Below are 20,548 nucleotides of genomic sequence, written 5' to 3'. Positions count from 1 at the left end.
GCAAAAATATCTGCTTGTTTAGTTTATAATTTAACAAATAATTTTATCAGACTTTATTCACATTATTTGTCCTACGAGGGGACTTTTACTTTTTAGTTTTACTTATTATAATGTATTGAGATACTTGTGTATTTTAATGCATTTAGTAAAACTATCATTCCCAGTGATTGCTATGATTGAGGCTGACAATCTGGTTTAAAACAATGGTGGTGATGTAATTCCAGTTGATCCAGTCCAGGATCTGAGTTTTCTCTGGCCCCGTCCCTTGCAATGGAGAGCCAGCTGGCAATCACAGCTACACCCTGTGGGTGATCTCACAAGCACAATTTCAGTGCCCCCATGATCACAATGGTGGAAATGTAGAGTGCTACATACTAATCACTAGTGATGCACATTTACAGCAGATGTCACCAAAGGGTTAAAAATCCATTTCAATCACTTAATGCAATGTATACAGCTCATCTGTAAATAAATATCAACTCATATTAAAGAGAAATAATGTTTGTGGTCTTACTGCTTTTAAGAATGGTTTACCTGCTTTGTATCTTCTTGGTTTGACTAAGATTTAGCCTAATCCTTACCCATGGGATGTATACAGCTCAGAAAGAGATGCAGAAGTGTATATTCTGCTTTAAAATACAGTCCCATTGTCATTTACACATGGGCATAGCTGATGTCAATCCTTTTCAATTTATTGAATATAAAACACACTAATACTGCAGTCCATTAAAATCTCTCAGTAATCTAAACAAAGAGCATATATTTACACAACCCATTCTCTCAGCTTGTCTATCTAACAATCTAACTATATATAGCTGTACCTGAAATACAGTAATGTGGAACGTCATAATGCAATACTTTGCAGCATTTTAAGTCTTAATCTTACATTTTATTTAGACTTTTAATTCCAAAATATTAAATTTATATACAAATTATCCAACACATTTTATCACAAAACCTCAGGGGCAAATCTTACTAATATTTTTACTCTTCACTAATGTTAGTAGGTAAGTTTCTATATTTATCAACAATATAAAGCACAAATTTAAAAAAAAGTTAAAAAAGCAATATTCTTAAAGGTATGTTTACAGAAAAATAAGTGCAAAAGCTGTAAGCAGATATAAATGAAAATGTGTACAGATGGATCTACAGGGAGTGCAGAATTATTAGGCAAGTTGTATTTTTGAGGATTAATTTTATTATTGAACAACAACCATGTTCTCAATGAACCCAAAAAACTCATTAATATCAAAGCTGAATATTTTTGGAAGTAGTTTTTAGTTTGTTTTTAGTTTTAGCTATTTTAGGGGGATATCTGTGTGTGCAGGTGACTATTACTGTGCATAATTATTAGGCAACTTAACAAAAAACAAATATATACCCATTTCAATTATTTATTTTTACCAGTGAAACCAATATAACATCTCAACATTCACAAATATACATTTCTGACATTCAAAAACAAATCAGTGACCAATATAGCCACCTTTCTTTGCAAGGACACTTAAAAGCCTGCCATCCATGGATTCTGTCAGTGTTTTGATCTGTTCACCATCAACATTGCGTGCAGCAGCAACCACAGCCTCCCAGACACTGTTCAGAGAGGTGTACTGTTTTCCCTCCTTGTAAATCTCACATTTGATGATGGACCACAGGTTCTCAATGGGGTTCAGATCAGGTGAACAAGGAGGCCATGTCATTAGATTTTCTTCTTTTATACCCTTTCTTGCCAGCCACGCTGTGGAGTACTTGGACGCGTGTGATGGAGCATTGTCCTGCATGAAAATCATGTTTTTCTTGAAGGATGCAGACTTCTTCCTGTACCACTGCTTGAAGAAGGTGTCTTCCAGAAACTGGCAGTAGGACTGGGAGTTGAGCTTGACTCCATCCTCAACCCGAAAAGGCCCCACAAGCTCATCTTTGATGATACCAGCCCAAACCAGTACTCCACCTCCACCTTGCTGGCGTCTGAGTCGGACTGGAGCTCTCTGCCCTTTACCAATCCAGCCACGGGCCCATCCATTTGGCCCATCAAGACTCACTCTCATTTCATCAGTCCATAAAACCTTAGAAAAATCAGTCTTGAGATATTTCTTGGCCCAGTCTTGACGTTTCAGCTTGTGTGTCTTGTTCAGTGGTGGTCGTCTTTCAGCCTTTCTTACCTTGGCCATGTCTCTGAGTATTGCACACCTTGTGCTTTTGGGCACTCCAGTGATGTTGCAGCTCTGAAATATGGCCAAACTGGTGGCAAGTGGCATCTTGGCAGCTGCACGCTTGACTTTTCTCAGTTCATGGGCAGTTATTTTGTGCCTTGGTTTTTCCACACGCTTCTTGCGACCCTGTTGACTATTTTGAATGAAACGCTTGATTGTTCGATGATCACGCTTCAGAAGCTTTGCAATTTTAAGAGTGCTGCATCCCTCTGCAAGATATCTCACTATTTTTGACTTTTCTGAGCCTGTCAAGTCCTTCTTTTGACCCATTTTGCCAAAGGAAAGGAAGTTGCCTAATAATTATGCACACCTAATATAGGGTGTTGATGTCATTAGACCACACCCCTTCTCATTTCAGAGGTGCACATCACCTAATATGCTTAATTGGTAGTAGGCTTTCGAGCCTATACAGCTTGGAGTAAGACAACATGCATAAAGAGGATGATGTGGTCAAAATACTAATTTGCCTAATAATTCTGCACTCCCTGTATATTCAAATTTGTAAATACTGTACATGCATATATATTACATGTGTTTTGTGGAATTGATAGGCTGTGGGCTGTAGGAACCATGAAAAAAAGTTTCCTTAGGGGCCTTCCTACTGTCAATTAAAGGGAGAAATCATTGCTTAACAAAATATACCTCCGTGCTCCAGGAAGTATCCAAACCTTTTGGGAGTTAATCAGAAATGAATGTTAGTGAGAGTTTCTGACCGCTCAGAGTCACTCAAAGTTTTTGAAACCATGTAATCTATTTTTAAATTTTCTGATAGTAGTGCTAATAAAACCTTATTAAGTATCACAGCATCTGTAGGTGTATGTAGTTCTTTAACACCTGTTATTGCAGATCTCCATATTGTGTCAATTTCCTTCCTTGTTTCAATGGTAATTGTAATCTCAGTGCCTCAGGCAGGAGTATTCTGAGTGGAATCCTGCTGTTTCAGACTCTGCCCTCACAGCACAAGTCACAGCAATTTACGTGCATGGCTAGACAGGGGACATGCCAGCATCCTGTCCCACCTTCTATTTGCTGGGAAACTTATTTCAATTTCAAGGTTCATCTATACCCATGTGAAAGATGAATAAATGCCCTTGCATCCTTCCAATCAATAATTGCATCTGGGATCAAACTTTCCCAGCAAAAAATTGAAGAAACATGGCTGACTCGTAACAGAAGACCAGCCAAAACCAGTACTTCCAAACAATACAACCATAAGATAATGAACATTAGATACCTCCAATACACCTTTATGGCGGTTAGTAAGGTGCCTTGGGCTAGGGCTCTGCCTTTTTAGAGCGGTGCTTGAGCCCAAGCTAGTATGAATACTAAGCACTAAAGTTCTATTCCTTCAGCTTACAAGTAGTCTTTGATCACGTGATCACTGAAAATGCTGGCAGCAGAGCTGCTGGCAGGAAGCTTTCTCTCTCCTCGCACATAAGAGTTTGGGGCCTGAAATTTTCAAGTAAAATTTGTGTTCTGAAAGCCAATGGGTCCTCCTCTATATTTGGGATGTATGTCAAGACATAAGATTAGGGCAATGGGTATATTTCGAAAATATGGCGAAAAGATGTTCCATGTAAAATGTGCTCAAAAGACAAGGGGGCACTGCCTCCGACTGAAGAAGAAAAAGTTCAGTCTCCAGAAGCGTCAAAGCTTCTTTACTGTAAGAACTGTGAATCTGTGGAATAGACTTCCTCAGGACGTGGTCACAGCAGAAACAGTGGACTGTTTCAAAAAGGGTTTTGACTAATTCTTAAAAGTAAAAAACATGAATGCTTATGAAAACGTGTAGAGATCTGAGTCTCACTTCCTTCGGGGATTCGCGTCCCCACCTATCCCTTGGTTGAACTTGATGGACGTTTGTCTTTTTTCAACCGTATTAACTATGTAATTTATTAAACAGAAATATGCCGAAATGATTCATATTTTTGCAGCAGATTGCAGAGAAAAGGTCCTTTGAGCCACAATCTGTGACCTCTCCCCGCTCATGCCAGGTCTAAAAAAGGGGGCGTGGCATGGGCAGGGAAGAGGACAGGCGCTGGATGCGCTGAAGTTATGGAGAGGCCTGCGCCTATTCATAACTCCAGCAGATCCACCGCCAGCACAGGGCCTTTATTAAGACTGGCGTCTAAAACATCAGTCTTAATAAATGTGCCCCTAAGTACTTCAAAAAAATTTAAATTAATATTAAAATTTTAAGTCTTCTAAATTCCTAAAAGAATATGTACAATTTTGTAAGAAATGCAGCCAAAATAAAGACATGGAAATAAATGTCTAATTTAAAAAAATTGAACAGTATATATATGTAAAATTTAGCAGTTAAAAATAGTAAATATTGACAATTTAAAAAAAACATTGCTTTTTGCATTTTTTATCAATATACACAAGTTGTATACCACCTAACTATTACAATATGTGTCAGAAAACCTTTACATAGTTATTCTCTGTTAAAATGACACATGCCAGATTTCTAAAATAGTCATTAAGGATCAAACAGGCATGGTCTCTAAGGGGTTAAAACATGGCATAAAAAAAACAGGGGCCGTACTTTCCACCAGAAACTATATGGCAATATTAAACTGGTTTTCGAGATTTTTCTAAACTTAGCTCAAAACAGGTTACTGTCCAAAATAAAGGAAAAACCCTTAACTCACCTTTTATATGCCTGCTCTGGTGTCAGTTGTTCTGATTCCTGCTGGGTTTGCAGCAGCCACATGCAATTTGTCATTCACATGAGAAGTGCAGCTAATCACTGGCTTCAACAGTTACAGTATGTGCCATTCATGCACATGTGGCCACTGAAGCCACTCATTGGCAATAGCATCAGATGTAAATGATGGAAATGACATCATCACTCCGCTGGATCTGGGGTACTGATAAAAGGTGAGTAGGAATTTTTTAAAGGGTTTTTCCTTTATTTTTATTTTAGATTCTTTTTTGGGCACCATATGGTGCTATTATGTAGGCTGTATTTGGCAGTCTTAACTTGCCACTATATATCAGTATTATGTGGGCACTGTTATAAGAAAAGCTGTCTACAAATGGCAAGTAGAGGAGACCTAATTTGATTGTTGCCCTATACTTTCTAAAAAAAACAGCCCTGTTATTAATATTTCATCCTTCCTTTATCATCTACGGTACTTCTGCAGTGTTTATAGATATATTTCTAGATTTTATGGAATTTATGCATTATTTATTTTAAGTACTAAATTTGATACAGTTTAGTAATGTGGTATCATACCATCTTGTGAAACCATGCAGACTTTGTCATGTCTCAGTTGTGTGACATTTAACACTGCTATTAGCATGTGTATATGGTATATATTTTTTGCAACTATATTAACATTTTTTCTTTCAAATGTCAATAGTGTTAGTTTGGAATTTTCAACCAATCATGGCAGGACCTGGTCTTTATTACATTCTGAATGTTTGCCTGAGCTTTGTGCTGGACCTCATCTACCACATAGCACCATATATTCATCTGACAACTACAATGGGTAAGAAGAAACTTCAGATTTTCAAAAAGTTCTATGGTTTAAATCATCATGGTCCCAAAAGATCAGTGTTCTGAGAAATGTTATGTTATAGAAGCACTGACAGGCTGCTGTCTTGTAATAGTGACCATACACCATCAATAGCTGTTGAACAAATGCTTGTTTAGCAGTCAGCCATTCTTCCCAACTCCCCCATCCGCATGTATGCTCAGTTTGGCAAAGTATGCTTGTGTTTTAATTGGGGAGAGGGGAAAAAGCCAATCCATCACGCCCAATTCTACATCTGCCATTAGAGAAGAGTCAACACACACATAAGATCAGTCAGTCCCATCAAAATCAGTAGGTTGGCCAACTGCTCGTATGTGTATGGCCACCTTAACTTAGGCTACTTTCACACTTGTGTTGTTAATTCTGGTATTGAGATTCGGCAGAGGATCTCAATACCGGAATTAAACGGATCTGTTTTGATTTTGCACATTACATCAGGATGCATCCCTTCCGTTAGGATGCCGTTGTGTGACATCAAAATGGAAAAAATTGGATCTGTCACTAAATACATTGAAAGTCAATGGGTGATGGATCAGTTTTTTTGGGCTCCTAAAAAAATGGATCCATCAACATTGACTTAGATTGTTTTCAGTAACGGATACCTTTTTTCCGTTTTTATGACCAGACGCAAAACGACAGCTCGCAGTCATAAAACGGAATGCTGCCTGAACGGAAGACATCCTGATGCAACCTGAACAGATCTCTTTCCATTCAGAATGCATGAGGACTAAACAGAAACATTTTTCTCCTGGTATTGAGATCCTAAGTGTGAAAGTACATGATAACACACTATTTCTTGAAGGTTATACAGTACACGTTCAAATAATAATCATAAATTCACAGCCTGAGATAACGTTAAACAATTTTTTTTTTTTAACTGAAATCACTTAGTTAAAATAGGGCGCTAAGACACCCTCGTAAGTTTAAAACAAGCTAACAGGGCACCATCTATGCACAGAAGGACTTAGACGACATCTACACACCGGGAGCCCTGATTAATACTCTGTGGTGCAATTGGATACATTCACTTTAGTTTGTAACAGTGAATATAGCGCACACAGATTTGATGAAATGGCCACTAGAAGCAGGCCTGAGCAGGGCCAAGAGCCCCCAGTAACTATCACTTTCTGGAATATCTAAGCTATTCAACAGAAGTGCAGGGGAGCTGATATCTGGCACAATCAGTCGGTAACTCACAGGTTGCTACATCCAGCTACCTCATGCCCTGCCTATTGTTTCCATAGACACACATTAGTGTCTTATTAGAATACACACTGTACACGTTTCTGCATGGGAATAGTGACCCACGCTTCATCAGTGTGAAAGTACCCTTAGCTGAGCACGGGAACATTGAGGTAAGTTTAAATCTACATGCTATTGTTGCTGACAGCATTACAGGGTCACTGTGGCAACCCTTTATAAAGGTCTATGTGTCCATATACATCAATCAGCCATAACATTAACCCTCCTGCCTTATATTGTTTGGGTCTCCCTCTGCTGCCAAAACAGCTTTGAGCCATCAAGGCATGGACTTCACAAGACCTCTGAATTTGTCCTGTGGTGTATGTCACTAAGACAGTAACAGCAAATCTTATTTTGTAAATCCTGTAGGTTGTGAGTTGGGGCCTACATAGATCAGATAAATTTTATTCCACTGAAAGAGGCCACTGCCATTAGGTAATAGCATCGCAATGAGGGGATATAGGTGGTATGCATATGTAAAAGTATCAGGATCCAAGCTTCCCATCAGAACAATGCCCAGAGTGTCACATTGCCTCCACCACTTGCCTTCTGCCCACAGTGCATCCTACTGCCATCTCTTCCTCAGGTAAGTAACATACACACATCTGGCCGCTCACATAATGTAAAAGATAACGTCATTCACCAGACCAGGCCACCTTCCATTGCTCCTTTATTCAGTTCTGAGGATCACGTTATCATTGTAGGCACTTTTGTCAGTGGACAGGGTGAGCATACATACTATTGCAGTTCTGTGGCAAGCTGCAATGTACCAAAAAAATTTATGCCACAGTAGCTGTTCTGCAAGATCAGACAAGTCAGGGTAGTTTTCTTTCCCCTACAGACGTCAGCGGGCTTTGGATTCCCAGGACCATGTAGCCAGTTCACTGGTCATCCCTTCTTGAACAACTTTTGATAGATACTCATCATTGCGTACCAAGAACACTCCACAAGAGCTGCCATTTTGAAAATGCTCAGACCCACTGATCTAGCCGTCACAATTTGGCCCTTGTTAAGGTTAATTCCTTATACTTGCCATGTTTTCCTTCTTCCAATACATCAACTTCACTGTTCACTTGTTTCTAATATATCCTAACACTGGACAGGTGCTGTTGCCACAAAATAATATTACTGACTTCACCTGTCAGTGGTTTTAATGTCATGTTATGTTGTGTGATTCATGTCCCCTTTGTATATTTGCTGTCAAATACAGATCTTGAAAGAAGAAAAAAAAGATCATTTACTTTGCAAAGGTTTTTTCTTTCTACTCTGTAATATTAATGCAGTCTTCGCAAATTGCAGTTTGAACTGTTCACTAATACAGTATATTACCTAATATATTCACAAATGTAAACCAAAATTGACATCTCTCCTGGTTTGTTTTAGTAAATGCTTGTATTCTTCATTAAATAATTAAACAACACTGGGGCACCTTTTATTTGAACTTTAATTTGTGTTATTCCTCTGTTTGAAGAGAATATGTTCCAGAATTGTTATGTTATGGGGAATATAAGTATTTACAGCAGTCAGGAGAGGTGACATGTCCTCTTTAATTATAAGACCGTAGTAGCCTTGTTTTCAGTCAGTATCCTATCCTATGTTAATATAGATATCTATATTACTCAGGTGGAGTAGGATTACAACCCCTCTTCCAAATGCAGCTCTTACCAGAGACACCCGACTTCGATGGAGACAGAACGGACCTGTTGTTGGGAACATGTGGGCACTTGATAACAGTTAGTATTAACATTCTTAATTAAAAACGAGATATAAAACCCTGATTTTAAAGGTAGCTATTATTTATTCTCCTTCTGCACACTTTAGTATATGGCTGATGGTAAACGAACTGGTCTTTAGGCCATATATCCAGATGTAGGTATCTTCATGAGAAGTCCATAATTGTCTGCTCGTTTCTATATCTAGAGTGTTCAAAGCATACATTTTCTGATGTACCAGTGATATAATAGATTACTGAATGCCTAACGGTTACAGTTGCTTTTCATGAAACGTGTGAAAATCATCAAAGCCTACAAGTACTCTGAATATGATATGAGTCAGTGTGCAAGTACAAGCAATTAAAAGCATATTTCCCAAACCTACTAAATTTAACCATTTCATTATAAGGTTCCCCACTATTAACCTTCAGCCATGTCACATCAAAAGGTTTCTGTCATTTCTACGATTTTAAATATTGTTAAAGTAATAGATAACTTGAAGTTTTTAAACATATTCCAAAAAAAAATTCTGCGAAATCATTGACTCCTTGGTTGCCAAGGTTGTAATGTACAGCGTAATAGGGTTATACAACAGTTAAACTAAACATACACGCACAGCAGACTGAACAATCTTAATAAATTCTCTTGCAACACATGGTTTCATACTTTAGTAGTTTATGAAGGGAATGTAACAACAGGAGGTAAAACAACAATGTGTCTATGGCTGGCTTCTGATACCATGCCGCCAGCTGAGCTGCTGATTACCGAGGTGGTGTGTGAATTCAATAAAAGGCATCAGCTCTTTTGACACATAAATAGCCACGTAACTCTTTGTGCAGTTCACTAGATAAGTTTTTATCTGAATATTTACTGTGTCACTGTTTTAGACACATGGATTTATTTAGAATATGTTCTGTTGGTCTACAGTAATCTATATGACATGCATTAGTCTCACGGAGAAGGAATTCTAGCATAGATTCTATCTGGGTTTATAGGGGACTGGACAGTCAAGTAAAAACCCTTTTGTGTCAGCAGTCTGGATATTTAAGTCAGGGGTGTGATGGCATATTCCTTTTAAATGCATACCACAATTCCTTAGAGAACTTGATACTACTTACTATATGTGACAAAGAACTGAAATAATCATGACCTGATGGTGCTGAATGAAAGCAAGAATAAAATTCAGATATACCTGTATTTTTCTTTTGTGTACTGCTTGTTACGTAACGTATGAATTATGTATGATTTTTGAAGTGATGTAACAAATACATATCTATACATATTGCTGTGTATACAATATAGTTTTCACAGTGTGACAGAGACCTACAGCTGCGCTCCTATATATTCACTCAACACGTAGTTTTGCAAGGGCTGAAAAACATCTTGACAGCAGAAATGAGTGTCCCAAATCCTCTGTGATTTAAGGTTCTAGAAAGGTCAATAGCGTGCTAAGCAGATATTTATGGGTCCTGTGTTAGCATGACCCTGAATAAAATGTATCTTTTACATTCATCGCTGTTCTCATGGATTTATTCTCACAACTTTGTAATCAGAGTACAGAATTCTCTTGCCACAAATCAACTGACGTGTGAATGAAATTTCTGTTACAGTTTATATTGGACCATCTTGTCTGAAATTTTGCTCTGGTCGAGGACAATGTACAAGAACTGGTTGCAAGTGAGTGTCACATATATCTTGCAAATACCTCATCTGGTGCTGGATGCACTTATTACTGCTGTATAGGTCAGATCTCCCACATGACGCTTTATCTTCAAGTGATGAGATTTCACTCCATTGATTTTTTTGCTGTGTTCTTTATTGGGTAATCATTCTTGTCATCTGTGTTTCAGTCAAAAGCGTATATATATATTAGTTACTGGTGTGGTTTCTCACTATTTGTGGATACTTTCCAATCTGTATTTGATCATTTATATATTGGTATCAGTGTTTGCCGATCTTTTTAAGTATATGAAAACCATAACTATGATTCAGACACAATTTACTTGTGCAGTAAAATCAACATGTGTTGACCTCCTTTGTACTAACAATGTGGTATACGCTAATAATGTGCTTGGCATCCTGCAAGCATTAAATAATGTGTCACTATCATGTAGCTACATTTAAACTTTAACTGAGCGTTCTTTATATTACAGGTGTGAGCCTGGTTTTTCAGGACCAGCTTGTGAAATGGCTTCACAGACTTTCCCAATGTTTATTTCAGAAAGCTTCACCAGTTCCAGACTTTCTTCTTACCACAATTTCTACTCTATCCGTGGTGCTGAAGTTAGTTTTGGCTGTGGTGTTCTTGCTAGTGGCAAAGCTTTGATTTTTAACAAGGATGGGAGAAGGCAGCTTATTACTACCTTTCTTGATAGCTCACAGTCCAGGTGAGTTAGTGGGATAGCTGGAAATCTAACAAAACAGCTTCAATTTGTACTTTATTCCTTATCCTTTTCTTAAAAATATTAAAGAATATATAATAAAATGATAAAATAATATAATAAATGCCATTGTGAGGTGCGTAGATCTCATGTAGGTATAGATGCAAATATTTCCCTGATCTGAAAAAGATTTAGCATTTATTAATTTTATGTCATTTGTTATGGAGCAACATTCATACAAATTTGTTTGCTCTGCTTTATACAAGACAAGTATAGGCCCACGGCATGCAATAAATGTGGACCTGTAATATGAATGTGTTCATAAGCACATGAGATATGAATTGATGTGAGAAAATATATTTCTGTATTATACAATAACCTTCAAAGATTAAAGAGTTAAAGAATTGTTTTCACAGATTTCTGCAGTTTATTTTGCGGATTGGAAGTAAATCTGTCTTAAGTACATGCAAGGCCCCCAATAAGCCAGGAGAAGGTGTTTTACTCCATTACTCTCATGACAATGGCATTACTTGGAAACTTCTGGAGCATTATTCTTATCTTAACTATCATGAGCCAAGGTACTGTATATACATGCATTTGTGTCAACGTTAAAAATGGATCTACTGTTTGTTTCTGTGTTTACTGCTATAGGAAGCAATTATTAGATTGTATTGAAATCTGCTTTGATTACAGTAGCAGTTTTGGCATATTGAATAATACCTTTGTGTTGATGGTAAGAAGTGGTAAACATGAGATTGTCAATTTATGTTCGAGCAGTGATCAGAAACAGAATTTACGCCTAGAAGATGATTCAGGTTCAGTCTTGTTGCCGATCACAGCTTGGATGCTACCATTACAGGACTGGCAGTACAATGGTAGCCTTTAGCTTTGACCCCACACTACGCTCTTCTCTATGCTCACTGCCTTTGTAAACCCCACAGCAGGGAGGCTCCCTTTGTGGAATGGAAGGAGTAACAGCAGTGGTGCCATTATCCTCCTGGTGAGTGCATCAGGGATCATGGAAGAGGAACAGGAGAGCTATCTGTTGGCAAGTGGTGGGCTGGATAGTCAGTTGTAGATGGACCCCCATAAAATGGATAGCCATAGGGTCCCCATCACACGGCCAGCCACAGGGTCACCGTAACACAGTCAGCCACAGTATCGCAATAACACGGCCAGCCACAGGGGCCCAATAACATGACTAGCCAGAGTAAGTAAATGCCGTATAGCAAGCTCATCTAAATTCCACATGCAGAAATCAATGTCAAATATGTTTAGGTAACAGTATTATAATATTTAGTAGAATTTTGTCCATTTATCATTTCTTTGCCTGTAATTGATGACTACATGCATGGAATAATTTATTCTTATAACTACATAATCTTACATTTAAATGTATCTCTCTGGCTATGATGTTACCTCTATTATATACAGAGTTTGAGAATATCAGCTAACTTCTACTCTAGTTCCTCAACATCCCCATAACCAAGTTCAATGTTTCCTTCCATCCCATTGAGCACCCCTAACTATAATTTGCAGTTAATGTCTCCACAGTTTTTCTCAAAAGTTTGCTGCCACAAAAACATTTCTCAGATCTGTTATTTTCTTGACAGTGAGTCAACATTAATCCTTGTACATACCCTCATTACCTCTCACTGGGACTAATTAAACATTGTCCTCTATGGCCCTCCCTCCCCAACACTCTCAATCCATCTTCAATCTGCTTTGTCTGCCACGTTGCTCTTGTTCCTCTACTGCCAATTCTCTCTGCCAAACCCTTCAACTGGTACCAATTGCTCAGCTGAGTAATTTCTAAATACTAAAAAAATACCAGGCAGTTTGAAACCTGTACCCTCCTTGCATCTCTGACCTAATCTTCCAGTAACTCTCCACACTTGATTTCCATTCTTAGCAAGACCTTCTCCTCTGCACTTTTCTTCTGCTTCTCCCATCATCATCTCTATGACTTCTCCCATACTCTGGGAATCATTACCGCAAGAAATTATACTTTTTCCACCATCACCTCTTCAGCATAGCTTACAAGCTCGAATAACCCTGCTACCACTATACTACCATATGCACAATGTCTTCCCTCTCCTCTAGTCTACTTCCCACTTCCCTTGTAGATTGTAAACAGTTGTCCTCTCTCTTTCTGTTCTTGTCACTCACTAGGCGCATTTTTTTTGTTTAGCTTTTTTTATTGCTTCATGTTACATATATTTACATAGTTTGTAGACTTCTCTGTATTTCATATGTACTGCACCTAGGAATTGTGTGCATTTTTCAAATAAGAATAAAGCAAATGTTGAAATGTATTATTTAGTGGACTTCAGGGAAAATTTGATTTGCTGTGAAGCCGAATTTCCTCGTGCTTCGTGGTAACAAATTGATTTTCCCTGAATGGCAGTAAAAAACAAATCATCCATTTGATCGTGTGTGCGGTGATGTATGACGTTAACATGCTGGCCGACGTGATGACGTCATCATGGGCCGTGCAAGATTTCATGTTAGATCTTCAATCGAGATGGTGGCGGCCGTCTTGTTACGATCAAATTGATGTGGTAAGACTTTTTTATTTATTTTACGCTGTGTTATTACTGTCAGATGCTGCGATCAGCTATCTGAGGGGTCTCCGTGGCATCTGAGTGGTTCATTCAACCCAGTACTTACAATTTTTTTTTTAATTCGGAGAAGCAGCCGAATCTAATTTTTTAATACTTTGCTAATCTCTAGTATTATTATTCAAAAGTACTCTTCAGCTACTGTATTTCCTGTTCATTATTAACTAAAAGTTTGACATAAATAAGGTCTGAATACAATCTGTGTCAATGACCTGCGCGCAATTGTATCTCAGTACTTGTGTGGTTTCTACATATTAGAAAGTCTTTTAATCAAGCTATGGATTTTTTGCAAAAAAAAAACAAAAAACAGTCTTTATGTTATCCAAAAAAAATAATCATACGGTAAGAACAACCTTTTTTGACTGCATAAAAGAGTTGTGCCATGAAAACAACTTATCTCCTATTTATGAATAATCATTTTTATTAAGTTTCACATAGGTGTTCAAAGGATATACAGTGTATTTATCAGCACAAGGGAAGAATTTGCATCATACATGTATACATAGCGATAGAATATGCCATAAATACAAGATATTCCTACAAGTTAGCTTTGACAAATAAAGTGCATTATCTCCTATTTATAGGGGAGAAGATAAGCTTCTGATCAGTGGGGGTCTGACTGCTGACAGCTTCTCCAATCACATGAACGGCAGGTCATGCATGCACACCTCCACTCCATTCATTCTCTGTGGGACCGCCAAGCATCTATTTTTAAAAGAATGGAGCACAGTGCACCAACTGCTCCATAAATACGGATGCAGGGGATCCCTTTTATCATGATCTATGGGGTTGTTTGTGCTTATTCCCTACCCTGTGGATATGTTTATCCTTTACAATGTGTTTTTTTCATCTGTGTTGATATTTGAACAGGTAGGTTATTTCACTGTAAGCAAAGGGTGGGCTGTTTCCACACTCAAGCAATCTTTACAATGTATGGTACTTCTAAAGTACTGATGAATTTTCAAAGGATTTATTTTCCCTATCGTAAAGTACTATGAGGATTCATTATGCACTGCTTTCAGCGGCGGATCCATATATTTCACATAATGAAAAGGAGCAAGATATGCATTATGCATCATTCAGATCACACAGGTCTGTTTGTAGGCTGTGTTGGGTATTACAAAGCGAGGTGGCCTCATTCATAAATCTGCCATCAAAATGATGAAATTTCTAGACTGGAAGTCTGACTTTTAATACTTTAAACTCAGCCACTCATTGATTTGTAGAGATAAGAATAATTAAAACAATCTCATTTATATAGTATTCTGACAATATTACATAGGAATAAAGTTAATAAAGCCTTATATTTCAAGCATTTCTTTATAATGAGAATTGCAATAATGGTTGAGATTGTTGCCTACACTATTATATTATGGAGTTTAATTGATGTAAGTCTAAAAAAATCTTTTATTGAAAATATTAAATATATTAAATTAGTACTAAACATATATTAAATTGTAAGAAAAAGCAAACTAGTATATGGTATACTGCTCTTATGCTTTATCAAATAACAGTTTATTACTTAGATGTGTCTATGAGGCATGTTATATAGTTAATTTAACTACAAGCTTTCCATTAGTACACATAATGATAGATTGTTTGAACTGTTACCAAGACCTTGTTTGAACAAATGCAGATGAGAGATTTACTCAATATTAAACCTACTTCAACAATGTTATGTATTTGCTGCTTTCCCATATGCAGTAATTGCTACAGGAGATTAGATATTATTCTTAATTTTCTTTGCCGTTTGTCAAGTGCACCTTTGTTGTCACAACTGCTACTGCAAATCAAATGACCCTGCGTATTCCTGTGCCCTTAGAAATGGGACCAGCTCTGATTTCCATACATACAAAGCATATATTTAAATACTTTAATCTATAATCTGTTGTTTTAAAATGTGCCTCTTTGTACTTATTTACAATGCACCAGTGGTTAAAATTATACAGTATTATAAAAGAGTTTTAAAGGCTATGTACAATTCCAACCATTTTATTGCTCCTATAAATCTAAAATAAAAATAAGCAACTTAGAAAAATGGTCTAGATTGAAAATCTCCTACTGTTTCCTGTGTATAGCTCCTATATAGACATATGTGCCCCATGGTTACTATAGACAGACCATGTATGTAGGGTTATCTTGCAATCATGTTATCTCTACCTAATCTTGTTGCTGACCTACAGAAAGTAGATCAGGGGACAAATGGAATGTAGTAACACATGGCATCATCTTAAGACTAAACACAGAGGCTGTTAATAGCAGATCTCCTGTCAATGATTGTGAAATAATACAAACAGTTTCTCAGAAGAAAAGAGGTGAGACAATCCTGGGATTTGTAGGTAATAAGACCAGGCTTGTCACGTGTTAAAGGGGTTGTTGAGTAAAAAAAATAATAATAATAATTCAAAAAAATACTATAGCTTGAGTGAGTCTCCTAGAATCTCACTGTAAAGCTTTTTTTTTTCTTCAAATTATCTTGTTTTCAGATGATATTTTTTATTTCAATTTTCTTTAGCCCGTCAGCAGCACTTCCTGTTTGTATTGCATTTCCTGTCCCCTTAATAATACAAGTTCCAGCATTCTCTGTAGCACTCAAACTCCCTCCTTCCCTCTGTAACACACCCTCACTGCATGAGATCCTGCTTGTGGAAATGAAAGTAACCTCCTTTTACCTCCCCCACTCAGTGCTGCAGTCTCTGCACAACATGTCCTACATCTCTGCTCGATGTGGTTTTCTACCCTCTCACATTCTTTCCCAGTGCTGAGTGGTTCTTTGTACATTTTAAATAAAACACCTCACAAACAGAAAATCCACCCATTTTTCTGTATTTCTCCGAGTGTACTTCTGTGGCCAAAAAGTTTGACACAAATTTAGGTTTTTACAAAGTTTGCTTCTTCGGTTTTTGTGGTGGCAATTTGCATTAACTCTAAATTGTTATTAATAGTGATTAGATGAATTGCAGTTAATTGCAAAGTCATTGCTTTCTAGCTTAATCACAAAAAAATATTTCAGCCCTGCCACAAAATGACCTGCTCAGTGTTCTTCTCGTTAGCTCAGAAGAAAGTGTTAATAAGGACACGGCAGCTGATAACGCTGTATGTTGCTGATTGAATTAGAAGAGCAGACTGGTTGCTTTAAAGATGGGGGGTAGTGCTTGAAATCATTGTCTTGTTCTGTTAACCATGGTTACCTCCAAGGTTACTTATCATTGCTTTGCATCAAAATGACATCACAGACAATGACATTGCGGTTTGTAAGATTGCACCTAAATCAACCATTTATTAGATCATCAAGAACTCAAAAGAGAGAGGTTTAATTGCTGTGGAGAAGGCACTCAAAGTGCACCCAAGAAAATCCAGCAAGTGCCAGGACCGTCCCTTAAAGAGGATTTAGTTACGGGATCAGGTCACCACCAGTGCAGAGCTTGCTCAGGAATGGCAGCAGGCAGAACAGAGTGCATCTGCACACACAGTGGGGTAAAGGCTTTTTGAGGATGGTCTGGTGTCAAGAAGAGTAGCAAAGAAGCCACTTCTCTCAGACTGACATTCTGCAGGAGTCACATAAAGCGGACTGCAGAGGACTAAAGTAAAGTTGATATTTGGGACATCTGGAAAAAAGAATTGCCTGAAGAAGAAAAGGTCAGCGCTACCATGAGTCTTGTGTCATGCCACCAGTAAAGCATCTTGAGATCATTCATGTGTGGGATTGCGTCTCATCCAAGGAAGGGGAACTCAAAATTTCACCTAATAACACTGTGATGAATAAAGAACAGTATCAAAACAATCTAGGAGCAATTTGGTGATGAACAATGCTTTTTTGGCATCCTGGAGCAACATGTCGCAGGGCAAAAGTGATAACTAGGTGGTTCGGTGAACAAAACATTGCAATATTGGGTCCATGGAACCTTCCCAGATCTCAATCCCAGAACCTGTGGTGAATCCTCAAACAGCAAGTGGACAAACAAAAACACAGAAAATTTTATTAAGGCCTATTGCACACGGACGTTTTTTTTTCCCGTTTACTGGCCGTTTTTTGCGTTCCGTATACGGTCCGTATACGGAACCATTCATTTCAATGGGTCCGCAAAAAAAACGGAATGTACTCCGTATGCATTCCGTTTCCGTATTTCCGTTTTTCCGTTCCGTTTTAACATAGAACATGTCCTATTATTGCCCGCAAATCACAGTCCGTGGCTCCATTCAAGTCAATGGGTCCGCAAAAAAACGGAACACATACGGAAATGCATCCGTATGTCTTCCGTTTCCGTTCCGTTTTTTGCTGAACCATCTATTGAAAATGTTATGCCCAGCCCAATTTTATCTATGTAATTACTGTATACTGTATATGCCATACGGAAAAACGGAACGGAAAAACGGAACAGAAACGGAAACACAACGGAAACAAAAAACGGAACAACGGATCCGTGAAAAACGGATCGCAAAACACTGAAAAAGCCATACGGTCGTGTGCAATAGGCCTAATAGAGATGAGCGAATTTCATATTTTGAGATTCGTTCACGCTTCGTTTACTGGTAAAAGGTGAATTGCGTTATGGATTTTGTTACCACGGACCATAACGCAATTCTATGACAGAATTCATAACGAAATGCCTTTATAGGCATTCCGTTATTCATTCCGTCATAAAAGAAGTCTATGGGCTGAAAAACTGATCCGTCCCATTTCCGTTATGCAGGAGAGGACTCCCCTGCATAAAGGAAACGGGACGGATCCGTTTTGCAGCCCGTAGACTTCTATTATTATGGAATGAATAACGGAATGCCTCTAAAGGCATTTCGTTATGCGCTCCATCATAGAATTGCGTTATGGTCAGTGGTAACAGAATCCATAACACAATTCACCTTTTACCAGTAAACGAATCACAAACGAATTTCATAACCTGAAATTCGCTCATCTCTAGTTATTAACTCCAAGCACTGATTAGAAAAGAATGGGCTATCAGTCAGGATTTTGCACAGAAGCTGATATCCAGTATGCCAGGGAAAATTGCAGGAGTTCTGAAAAAAGTGCTGTAAATATTGACTCTGCATAAACTTGATGTCTTTGTCAATGACAGTTAAAAAAAGTATAAAATGCTTATAATTGTACTTCAGTATACCATAGAATCATCTGACAAAAAGATCTAACAACACTGAAGCAGCAAACTTTGTCTCAAAATGTTGGGCCACAACTGTAGACTAAATAGCTAATTGTCATAAATCTGCAAGCCACTCCTGTATCTGACTGCATCAAGAACACAATCACTGCCTGCTGGCTTCTATCTCCAATCACAGATTGTATTGCATTAAAGGCCTCTTTACACAGGCCAACAATTATGGTAATTGCCTACCAATTAGTAGAGGAGATGAAAGTTGTATTTACATGCAGCAATCATTGCATCTCTATGGATATCTGTATGATCATTTGTCAGCTGATTTCATCTTTCATTTAGAATGAAAAATGTCTATTTATTGGCAACAAAGATCCCTGTGTAGTCAGGGATCTGCTGGCAATAAATCAATATAACTGAATGGAGAAGGCACTATTACAGTAGCAATCGTTCTTCACCCATGTACTTTATATATGCCATTCTAATAGGCCAATGCTAAATGACTGCCAATTGAAGTGTTTATCAACGAACAACTCTGAAGATCATACAGAGTATTGCAGTGTAAAGGCCCTTTTAAATGGGCCTACTGACAAGCAGTTATTGGGAAGAAACTGTTTGAAAACTGACTGATCATTTAGCAGAGGGAAAACTGCATTTGCCTGCAGCAATCATCTCCTCAGTGTGTAGATGAGTAATCAGTACACTCAACACACAGAATGAAAGCTATTTCCTGCTGTCAAGACTTAGGCCTCTTTCACACGGACGTCCCGAGTTTGCTCCGGATGCATTGCGTGTGCATTGCCGAAAAACCGCGCGAGTAGGCAGGCAATTGCAGTCAGTGTTGACTGCGATTGCGTTCCGATGTTCAGTTTTTTCCACGCGAGTGCAATGCGTTTGGCACGCACGTGAGAAAAAACTGAATGTGGTACCCAGACCCGAACCCGGACTTCTTCACTGAAGTTCGGGTTTGGGTTAGGTGTTCTATTGATTTTATTATTTTCCCTTATAACATGGTTATAAAGGAAAATAGAAGCATTCTTAATACAGAATGCTTACTAAAATGTGGCTTGAGTGCTTAAATTTTTTTTAAAAAAATGAACACACCTCATCCTCTTGTTCACGCAGCCAGCATGTCTTCTTTGTTCTTCTTTTAGGACCTGCAAAGGGACCTTTTAATGACGTAATTGCGCTCATCACGTGGTGAGAGCGGTGACGTCAGCGCAGGTCCTGCTGAATGAAGATATGTATATGTCTTTCAGTGACCTCTTGGGGACAAATTATGTGATATATATTTTTTATATATATATATACAGTACAGACCAAAAGTTTGGACACACCTTCTCATTCAAAGAGTTTTCTTTATTTTCATGACTATGAAAATTGTAGATTCAAACTGAAGGCATCAAAACTATGAATTAACACATGTGTAATTATATACATAACAAACAAGTGTGAAACAACTGAAAATATTTCATATTCTAGGTTCTTCAAAGTAGCCACCTTTTACTTTGATTACTGCTTTGCACACTCTTGGCATTCTCTTGATGAGCTTCAAGAGGTAGTCCCCTGAAATGGTTTTCACTTCACAGGTGTGCCCTGTCAGGTTTAATAAGTGGGATTTCTTGCCTTATAAATGGGGTTGGGACCATCAGTGGCGTTGAGGAGAAGTCAGGTGGATACACAGCTGATAGTCCTACTGAATAGACTGTTAGAATTTGTATTATGGCAA

At 38.0% G+C, this 20,548-nt stretch overlaps 1 protein-coding gene across 2 annotated transcripts in view; it reads left to right on the top strand.

Moving 5' to 3' along the window:
• Positions 1-20,548, top strand: part of RELN (reelin) — an 841,105-nt gene that overhangs the window by 564,649 nt on the left and 255,908 nt on the right. For both annotated transcript variants that reach the window (XM_040412563.1, XM_040412554.1), the window contains exons 15-19: positions 5,582-5,710; positions 8,621-8,730; positions 10,320-10,386; positions 10,863-11,096; positions 11,507-11,668. In XM_040412563.1, coding sequence (XP_040268497.1) covers positions 5,582-5,710; positions 8,621-8,730; positions 10,320-10,386; positions 10,863-11,096; positions 11,507-11,668 — 702 coding nt within the window. The remainder of the gene's footprint in view (positions 1-5,581; positions 5,711-8,620; positions 8,731-10,319; positions 10,387-10,862; positions 11,097-11,506; positions 11,669-20,548) is intronic.

Source organism: Bufo bufo, chromosome 1 (genome assembly GCF_905171765.1).
Source record: "Bufo bufo chromosome 1, aBufBuf1.1, whole genome shotgun sequence".
Lineage (NCBI taxonomy): Eukaryota > Metazoa > Chordata > Amphibia > Anura > Bufonidae > Bufo > Bufo bufo.
Note: the sequence above shows the minus strand (reverse complement) of the source record. Positions and strands in the feature narration are given on the sequence as shown.